Source organism: Oncorhynchus gorbuscha, linkage group LG26 (genome assembly GCF_021184085.1).
Source record: "Oncorhynchus gorbuscha isolate QuinsamMale2020 ecotype Even-year linkage group LG26, OgorEven_v1.0, whole genome shotgun sequence".
Classification (NCBI taxonomy): Eukaryota; Metazoa; Chordata; class Actinopteri; order Salmoniformes; family Salmonidae; genus Oncorhynchus; species Oncorhynchus gorbuscha.
The window spans coordinates 34,998,415-35,008,285 of record NC_060198.1 but is presented as its reverse complement, the minus strand read 5'-3'; the positions used below and the strand labels follow the sequence as shown (position 1 = coordinate 35,008,285).

The 9,871-nt window shown below is 48.2% G+C and overlaps 1 protein-coding gene across 2 annotated transcripts in view; it reads right to left on the bottom strand.

Annotated features, from left to right (window-relative positions):
* The window catches only part of LOC124015054 (myosin-10-like), a 68,020-nt gene that overhangs the window by 6,472 nt on the left and 51,677 nt on the right, over nt 1-9,871 (bottom strand). For both annotated transcript variants that reach the window (XM_046329949.1, XM_046329950.1), the window contains exons 17-36: nt 8,517-8,710; nt 7,236-7,357; nt 6,862-6,931; nt 6,467-6,627; nt 6,203-6,311; nt 5,910-6,041; nt 5,280-5,486; nt 4,985-5,122; nt 4,749-4,872; nt 4,485-4,656; nt 3,480-3,837; nt 3,130-3,336; nt 2,936-3,040; nt 2,238-2,390; nt 1,839-2,087; nt 1,491-1,703; nt 1,100-1,312; nt 801-962; nt 541-669; nt 205-417 (exon numbers count right to left, since the gene is read on the bottom strand). In XM_046329949.1, coding sequence (XP_046185905.1) covers nt 205-417; nt 541-669; nt 801-962; nt 1,100-1,312; nt 1,491-1,703; nt 1,839-2,087; nt 2,238-2,390; nt 2,936-3,040; nt 3,130-3,336; nt 3,480-3,837; nt 4,485-4,656; nt 4,749-4,872; nt 4,985-5,122; nt 5,280-5,486; nt 5,910-6,041; nt 6,203-6,311; nt 6,467-6,627; nt 6,862-6,931; nt 7,236-7,357; nt 8,517-8,710 — 3,431 coding nt within the window. The remainder of the gene's footprint in view (nt 1-204; nt 418-540; nt 670-800; nt 963-1,099; nt 1,313-1,490; nt 1,704-1,838; nt 2,088-2,237; nt 2,391-2,935; nt 3,041-3,129; nt 3,337-3,479; nt 3,838-4,484; nt 4,657-4,748; nt 4,873-4,984; nt 5,123-5,279; nt 5,487-5,909; nt 6,042-6,202; nt 6,312-6,466; nt 6,628-6,861; nt 6,932-7,235; nt 7,358-8,516; nt 8,711-9,871) is intronic.

The following is a 9,871-nucleotide window of genomic DNA, read 5'->3' as shown; positions in this document are numbered from 1 at the left end:
TGTCCACCTGGGGGAGGAGAGGGGGAAGAGAGAGGTGGAGAGAGGAAAACAGGGAATGAAGGAGAGAGGGGAAAGTGAGAGAGAGATGAGAGTACTTATGGTAGGGCTGAATAATGGATTGTTCCCTAAAAGTCAGAAGAACAAGGGTAGTATGATTACAATGATCAAGTCTGCATCCTGAAAAAGTTTCCTCCTGGCTCATACCTGCATGGTGGTCTTGCGGAAGCGGTCATTGAGCAGCTCCATGTTGCCCTGTTCCTCCTCTAGTTCCTCCTCCAGCTGAGCAATACGAGCCTCCAGCCTCCTTTTCTCATCCATCAAGGCAGACTTGCCCGAGGTGCTGTTGGAGATCTCGTCCGCTAGCTCATCCCGTTCCTGCTCTGCATGGCGCCGCGCCCTCTCCGATGCCGCCAGGTCCTACAAGGCAGAGGTCAAACACAGGTCACCATTTCTCACAGTAAGACGAGCCAGTCTAGACTTCAGGAAACAGAAGACAAAAACACAGAGTTATGACAGGAGCAATACTACAGCCCACTGTACCTCATGCAGCTGGAGAACCTCGGCCTCCAGGCTCTTCAGCTTCTTCTCATTCTCCTTGGATTGGGAGAATATCTCATCCCGAGAGGCCCGGGCGTCCTCCAACTCCCTCTGATAGTCTTTCATCTGGGACTGAGGGAGAAAGTGGAGATATATTTTGGTCAATAATGGGATTCAAGCTATCTATCTATATATATATATATTTTTTTTTTATTGTATTTTTATTTGTCTTGTCTGTTCTACAGACAGTGTGAGTTTATTACCTGCAATTTGCGTAGCTGCTTGATGGCTTCGTCACGGGCCTTGTTGGCGCCCTCTATCTGTCCCACCATGTCCATCAGGTCCATCTCCAGCTTCTTCTTAGCAGCCACGGCCAGGGCTCTCTGCTTCCTCTCATCCTCCAGCTCTGCCTCCATCTCACGCACCTGAGGAGACCAGGACAGACCAGGTCAGAGGAGGGGAAGGGGGTGGTGTACATTCTCTGAGAGTATGACAACATATTGTTCCTGGAATTTTTTCACACAATTCTTGTTTGTATGGAAGTGATGTGTCCTCTATGCACCTGTTTGACAAGCGCCCTTTTCTTCTCGTCGTTCTGGTCGTCTCGCCCTGCCAGGTCTCTCTCGTACTGGGCCTTCATGGCCTGCATGTTGACCTCCAGACGCAGCTTGGCGTCCTCCGTGGCCTGCAGCTCGTCCTCCAGCTCCTCCAGCTGAGTCCTCATCTCCTCCAGCTGCTGATCCAGAGTCCTCTTGGACTTCTCCAACTCATGGACCTGGACGATGGTAGAGAAGATTCTTTGAGGTGATGCCATTTGGAATGAACTGGCTTTTAAAGTTTAGGTTTAACCTAGTTTATTTCTGTAGGATGCAGAGCAGTCCATCTGAAAACAACAGATGCAAACCATTCTGCCCTCAGCTGAACAAAACACCAGTATTCAGTGCAACACTCACGTTCTTGCCCACGTCGTCCTTGGAGCTCATCAGGTCCTCCATCTCACTCCTCAGCTGCTTGTTGAGTCTCTCAAACTCCTCCTTGGCCTCCAGAGCTTCCTCCAGAGCCCGGGCCAGAGACAGGGACTTGGTCTCCTTCTCCCTGGCCTCCGCCTCAGCCCTGTCCTTCTCCTCAGCATAGCGTGCAGAGATGTTCTTCTCCTCAGCCAGCAGCTACAACAAAGGACAAACAGTGACTTACAGAGGGAAAATGTCCACCATCTATCTACACAATGCCATTCCATACTGTGCTCTAAGACCAAGCCAATTTAGCTACCATCATGGATGGCTTAGAGTGATCAGTCAAACCTGGTCAAACTTCTTCTGCTTCTTCTCCAGGTTGGAGACGATGGTTCTCTGGTGGTCCAGATCCACCATGAGGTCGTCCAGCTCCTGCTGCAGGCGGGTCTTGGTCTTCTCCATCTTCTCAAAGGCGATGCCCTTCTCCTCCAGCCTCAGAGTGGCCAGCTCCATGTCCTTCTGCAGCTTCCTCTTCACTTCCTCCAGACCCTCCACCATCCCCACGTCATCCTCCAGCTTCTTCTTGGTCTCAACCAGCTAGACATGCATAAAGTTTATAATGATATGATGCTCACTGAAGGATGGCTACAGTAGGTGGTAGATTGTTATGGTGTTAACATCTGTATTGCAGTTAATCTGTAATATTATTGGAATAGATACAATTAAGCTGTAAGGCGCTGTATTGACCTGGGCCTGCAGTGTGCACAGCTGTTTCTCCAGGTTTCTGCGCGCCACCTCGTCCTCCTCCTGCTGCTCCTGCAGGGTGCTCTTCTCCTCCTCCAGCTGGCGGATACGACTGCTCATGTTCAGCTTCTGACGCGTCTCTTCCTGGAGAAGCTCCTACACACACAGACAGAGAGAGAGAGACACAGACATGGAAAATGCCACCTCTTAATGTAAAATGCCCAATACACCCATTTTTATATCAAATCATTTCTAGGTAACAATTAAGCATTTTATTGTAATAGATTTCCATTAAAATGGGCAAAAATAGCTTTTAGCAAAACACAATTTTTCAAGCAACAATTTCACTGGGACTGTCTGGAAGTGGGGAGGGGAAAACTGAAAACTAGCTGCTATTGGCAGATAGGTTTGGATCTCCCTTTGTTATTGGTCTATTAATCAGTTTACCGCATGGCGATGTCACCATGAAAAGCCGAAACTCCTACGCATGCAAAACTGCTGATTAGAAGGACTTGCTGGTTGAAAATACAATTTATGCAACTACCAGGAAATAACACTGATCAAATTTGTTCAGTGTTAGTTTCATCAGCTGTTGTACAATATGATATAAAAGACAGGAAAACAAGATTTTGTCTGCACTGGGCCTTTAAGATAAACAAGAAGTATTCCTCTCCGTTGAAAGGTTGTCCAGTCTAGCTCACCTGTGTGTCCTGCAAAGCGCTCTCCAGGACAGCGGTGTCTTTAACCAGCTTGATTCCCTTCCTCTCAGCATCTTCCAGCAGAGCAGACACACTGTCCAACTCCGTCTGCACACACAGCAAACAGCTCAGTTGAGAGACCATCACCAGCATAGGTTAACGTGTGTGTGTGTGTGCTGCAAATGGCCCTCTCTCACCTGTAGTTTGAGGGAGCGGTCGGCCAGCTCTCCCTTGCCCTTCTCTCCCTCTGTGACCCGGGCCATGAACTCCTGGAGCTGGGCCTCCAGCTTCTTCTTCTTGTGTTCTGACTCCATCTTGGCCTGCTGCAGCCCCTTTACCTCACTGACCAACTCCTTGTTGGCACTCTCTGTGCTCTGCTTGTTCTTCTCCAGGTTGACCTTGAACTGGACACAGACCAAGAGATATTACAATAGGAATCATGCTCAGACAACACATAACATTAAAAACAGAGGAAGTACTACCTCAACCATGTGAAACATTTTCTCTTGACTAAACATAACCATGGGGCTGTTATGAAGCCACCCACCCTTTTGGCCTGCTCTAGCTGTTCAGACAGCTCCTCCAGGGCTGTGGAGTGTCTCTGTCTCATCTCCTGGATCTGGGCCTCATGGTTCTTGGTCTCTTCGTCGATGGCCTTCTTCAGCTCCGTCACCTCCTGCTCACGCTTGGTCCTGAGCTCCTGCTGGGCTGCGGTGGTGTCCAGGGTGTCCTCCAGCTCAGTCTTTAAGGCCTCCAGTTCCTCACTCAGATCTCTCTTGAGCTTCTCAGCCTTGTTCCTAGAGACCTTCTCTGATTCCAGGTCTTCCTGCAGCTCTGCCAACTGGGCCTGTAGCTCCCGTACCTGCTTCAGGGCGTTGTTCTTCTGGGTCACCTCCTCGTCTCCCCTGACACACACATTTTAAATTCTTTATTAGGATGCAAAGGACCCCAAAGTACAAAGGACCCCAAATAGTCAGGCCTATGGTTGGAGAGTTGAACTAAGTTACTATGCATGTATTTTCCACTGGGTGGCAGTATCAGACAATATAACCTGAAATAAACACAGTTACCTTGTTTCTGTCAACTACCATTGAGTATGTGAGTTGGTCCTGAAAGAACAGAATGTTTTTAATGGCCAGTGTTCAACACAGACTAGACGTGGGGCCAACATTTACACATTCCAACCCAGTGAGATCTGCTGAATAAATAGCTGCTGGGTGGTCTGGTCAGCACTGTTTTCATGACGAGAGGGCATAAAAATGGTAAATGCTCATAGGGTTTTAATAGTCAGATTACAAGATTACCGGTGCAAATCTGGCCAACTGTGGACCTACCATTGTTAAATATGGCATATAAAAAGACAGGTGTTGAGACAATTGAAATAGGAGGTAATTTGATGACGGCGCTACACAGCTATGTGATAATTACTTCAGACAGAGAATCAGACTTCCTCGCAGTCAAACACCTTCCAATTGCAAAAGACAGCTGAACTACATCTCCAGGTGGCTTCCATCCAGCTTTGGCCCTGTCTGTCAGTCTGTCAGTCTGTCACCTGGCCTGTATAGCCTGCAGCTCCTCCTCCTTCTTGGCCAGCTGCACCCTGAGCTCCTCTATCTGGGCCTGCAGCTCAGCTATCTGGTCCTGCAGGTCTGTGGTCTCTCCATCCAGCTTCCTCTTGGCCTTCTCCAGCTCCTGACGAGTCTTCTCCTCCTTCTTCAAACGCTCTGAAGGGAGAAGGGAAGGAGACGGATGGGGTTAAAGTGTCTGGACTCACTACCTACAACTAGTGAGACCTTGTAGGTAAGAGGACACCTACCTTCCAGGTCCACCATCATCACCTCCTGCTTGTTCTTTGTCTTGCCCAGGTTCTTGGCCTTCTCCTCCTCCTCAGTCAGCTGGGACATCATCTCATTCACACGGTCATCCAGGAGCTTCTTCTCCTGAAGGGGAAAAGAAGAGTCCGGTTGTTTATAATGATAGTAAAGTCCAGCAGCATAATGTTAGTAAGGTCCAATATTTCTCAACCCTAGACTGCCTTTCATCTCCACTCACCTTCAGGAACTTGGAGTTCTGGTCCTCCAGGAGCAAGATGTCCTCCTCAAATTTCTTCATCTTGGCCTCGGCTGTCACCTTCTCCAGCTGCAGCTTCTGCCTGGCAGCCTCCTCCTCATCCAACTGCTCCTCCAGGTCCTGGAAGAAATCAAATCACAGCATTTATTAAGAAGATAACTGGTAGAAATGCTTTGGGTCGACAGAAAATGTATTCTCTGTCATAAAACACGTGCAACCACTTCCATGTCCAATCTTCTCAAGCTTCCACTCTGCAGCCTCCATGTCTCATCAGTACCTGGATGTGAGACTGCATCTTCTTCTTCTCACTTTGCAGGCCCTGGGTCCTCTCCTCCTCCTCTTCCACTCTAGACTCCAGGTCATGAAGGATCTCCTCCAGCTCCTGCTTCTTAGCGGCCAGACGAGCTCTCATCTCCTCAGCCTCGGCAAACAGCTCAGTCTCGGCCTGCAGCTGCTCCGCTAGGATGTTCTTCTCCTCAATCAGCTACACAATGCAAACATGGGCATAATGGACTGAATGGTACAATGCGGAATTGAAGATCATAAAGGGATGATCCTTTGGTCTACACTCTTAGAAAAACGTGTTCCAAAAGGTAGGTAAAGCCCTTTTTGGTATCAGGTAGAACCCTTTTAGGTTTCAGGTAGAACCCTTTTTGGTCTCAGGTAGAACCCTTTTTGGTCTCAGGTAGAACCCTTTTTGGTCTCAGGTAGAACCCTTTTTGGTCTCAGGTAGAACCCTCTGTGGAAAGGGTTCTACATGGAACTCAAAAGGGTTCTACCTGGAACCAAAAAGGGTTATTCAAAGGGTTCTACTATGGGAACAGCCAAATAACCATTTCACGTTCTAGATAGCACCTTGTTTTCTAAGAGTGTAGTCCACTGTAGTTGGTGTGGACTGGACACTGACCTGTGAGTGCTTTCTCTCCATCTCCACCAGTTCTCCCTCCACCTTGGTCTGCTTCTCCTTCACCTTGACAAGCTCATCGTCCTTGGCCTGCATCTCCTCCTCCTGCCTGGTGACCTGCAGCAGGGGCTTCACCTGGGGGACAGAACACAGACCTGGGGTCAGCCACTGTTGAAACGTAGATGACTAGGAGCCTTATCATATAGCTATATAGAGAGACGTGACAATGCTGGTGTTACAAAGACAGATTAGCCATATACAGTAGATATAGTGTACTGTAATGGAGACATGCCCACCTTGGTAAAGAGTCTCCACCACTGCCAGTGCTTCAGCTTCAGGTAGGCAGAACAGTTCCTCTGAAGCACCTTCAGACAATTCAGTTGCTGCTGCTTCTTAACAAACGCCCTGTCAGGAGAGAGAGGGGAGACATGGTCAGACATACTGACCAAGAAGGTCAAAGGAAACATATCTGTGGCATCTTTCTGTCCTAAGAAGTGTTGTAGTGGTCACGAAAGGAAGGAATTGAGGAAAGGTAAGGCCATTGCATATAGAGAACTCACTTGCGGGCCAGGTATCCCCGGCAGACAGACTGGAAGTAGATGATGATGTCCGTGATCTTCAGGTCTCTCTCCTCCTCCAGGTGAGCCAGCACTCCAGCCCTGAAGAAGATCTTACTCTGCCCAATCCTGAACAGGTTAGGATCCAACTCCAAGGCTCGGATCTGGAGTGAAAATGGGTCATAGATTTAAATCCAGGGAAGGAAGGCCAAATCATAATAAACAGTGTCATTTAAGCGATGCCCTATAAATACTAAGGAAGAATCATGTCATGGGTGTTTATGAAGTCGATATACATTTAACCTGCTTACCGTGCTCTAGCTTGTAAAAGGACAAAGAGCCTCTCCCAAGTATTCAATGTGCTAAACACAGTAAAATAGTGACACACAAATCCTCACCATTCTCTCACAGGCTTGCTTGCCATCCATGAAGCCCTTGGGGATGGCGTTGGGGGTGAGGATCTCATACCTGGCAACAGAGTGGACATGAATGTGTAAAGGCCCTGGGTCATTACACCACACCTCCATGTTGACTAGGACCAGGGTGTGAGGAGAGACGTGAGAGGCCTCGGATCTTACAGAAGCCTCACTGTTCAGAAATAGAACAGCTCCGTGAGATAATCAAAGCACAACACCCAGGGCAATGGGAAACCAATGCCACTTTGTCCTGTATAATCTCTCTCTCAAAAGTAAACACAGGAACTTAGAAATTGGGTTGAAATACATAAATAGGCTGTATGAGGTATGAGGTGCGTGTAGAATGAATACGGTACCTCTGTCTGAACTCCTGGAAGACGATACGGTTGGGGAAGCCCTGTCTGCAGATACGGATCCCCTCCAGAACACCATTACACCTCAGCTGGTCCAGAACCAGGTGGGGGTCTAGCTTACCAGCCTGTAGGGAGGGAGGGGCATTGAAGTGAGAGGTCAGGGAGAGATACAGTACAGTACCAAACTTCACGCAAAGAAGATTATTCTAAACTAATAGCAACTGAATGCTGTTACTGTTCATTCAGTTTTTAAAATTTAATCCAGAAAATGTTTTATAGGGAAACAATGTTACTTCAAATATATTTGCGTAATATTATGCTAAATGTAATTCAACAATTAGGATTGCATAGGGACTAGACTAACTACTTGAACACATTCACACCAAAACAACCAGTATTTATATCCTCTTCTCCATCCATACCATCCATTTATGACAGTCATTTGTTGTCGCGCTGCAGAAACAAGCGTGTCTAGTCTAAATCCCCTGGAATACATTAAGGAACATTTAACAGGCCCACATAGCCCATAACTCCCCACTCTGCTATTGTTTCATTTCCAGCCTTCCATCTGAGCTGTTGTTTATGGAGGCAGAGGGCCCACAGAGGCCTGGTAGCAGAGTGTGTCTCCAGGGGTTCTGGTGGGTAGTGTGGTGGCTGTAGTGTGGGCTACAGTGGTTCTGGTGGATGGAGGAGGGGCTGTAGTGTGGGCTACAGTGGTTCTGGTGGATGGAGGAGGGGCTGTAGTGTGGGCTACAGTGGTTCTGGTGGATGGAGGAGGGGCTGTAGTGTGGGCTACAGTGGTTCTGGTGGGTGGTGGAGGGTCTGTAGTGTGAACTACAGTGGTTCTGGTGTGTGGTGGAGGGTCTGTAGTGTGGACTACAGTGGTTCTGGTGTGTGGTGGAGGGTCTGTAGTCTGGGCTACAGTGGTTCTGGTGTGTGGTGGAGGGGCTGTAGTCTGGGCTACAGTGGTTCTGGTGTGTGGTGGAGGGGCTGTAGTCTGGGCTACAGTGGTTCTGGTGGGTGGTGGAGGGGCTGTAGTCTGGGCTACAGTGGTTCTGGTGGGTGGTGGAGGGGCTGTAGTCTGGGCTACAGTGGTTCTGGTGTGTGGTGGAGGGGCTGTAGTCTGGGCTACAGTGGTTCTGGTGGGTGGTGGAGGGGCTGTAGTCTGGGCTACAGTGGTTCTGGTGGGTGGAGGAGGGGCTGTAGTCTGGGCTACAATGGGCAGAGGGGGGAGGGACAGGTGGTCAGTGAAAGGGTGAGGTTAGTGTGCTGCTCATTGCTCACCCTCTTCTCGTGGTTGGGGATGATGCAGCGGACAAAATTGGGGTTGGTGTTCCTCAGTGTGGCCATGAGCTTGGTGAGAGACTCCTTGTAGAGCTGGCCCACCGTACGGAACATGCCCTTCTTGGTCTTATAGGCTGCGCCGAAGGCCGTCTCGTTCATCCCTGCTACCTGGTCCAGACCCACGATACGGTCCACTGACAGAAGAAAGAGGGAGAGGAGAGAAGGGCAGAGTTAGATGGGTAGACGCTGGTAGAGGGGTGACTGGTGCGTGAACTAAACATATATACTGTATAATCAAGCAGCAAAGGACTAGAGGCATGACCAGGACAGATGAGGGCTTCCAAGCGCAACAACATGTAAACAACATGACTGACAGCCAGAGTGGGTGGGATGGGCGGTTGGCCCTAGCATGACTACATGTTCATTAAAAGCAGACAAGACTGAACCAAGCTATTGCAAAACCTAATCCAACTAAACTCAAAACATGTTCATAATACAGCTGTTTTTCCAAGAACAGCAGAGCCATTTTATTTGACATTTCCACCCCCACCGTTACATAAACTGCAGTCAATTGGTTTTATTTGAATGTAAATAGACTAGCTAGATCAGTGGTTGTTCTTGCCATAGAATACAGAGAAGAATATCAACAATACCATCTTGTTTGCATATTCAGATTGCCTCATATATTGATGCTATGTTCCTTGCAGAGATCAAGGGGAAGTGAAGGGAAGAGATGTTACTATTCAATGTGGTGTGTGGCAGCTCACCTTCCTTTAGAGACCAGTTGGCTGTCTCCATTTCAGACAGAAAACAACCTCCAGGCTAAAAAGGCATTCCTCAGAGTATTACTAACATAGTGCCTTTGGAAAGTATTCAGACTCCTTGTCTTTACAGCCTTAATCTAAAATGTATTACATAGTTTTTTCCCCCTCATCAATCTACACACAATACCCCATAATAACAAAGCAAAAACAGGGTTTTAGAAATGTTTGCTAATTTATGAAAATTTAAAAACAGAAATATCACATATACATAAGTATTCAGAACCTTTACTCAGTACTTTGTTGAAGCACCTTTGGCAGCAATTACAGCATCGAGTCTTCTTGGGTATGACGCCACAAGCTTGGCACACCTGTATTTGGGGAGTTTCTCACATTCTTCTCTGCAGATCCTCCCAAGTTCTGTCAGGTTGGATGGGGAGCATTGCTGCACAGCTATTGTCAGGTCTCGCCAGAGATGTTAGATTGGGTTCAAGTCCGGGCTCTGGCTGGGCCACTCAAGGACATTCAGAGACCTGTCCTGAACCACTCCTGCGTTGTCTTGGCTGTGTGCTTAGGGTCGTTGTCCTGTTGGAA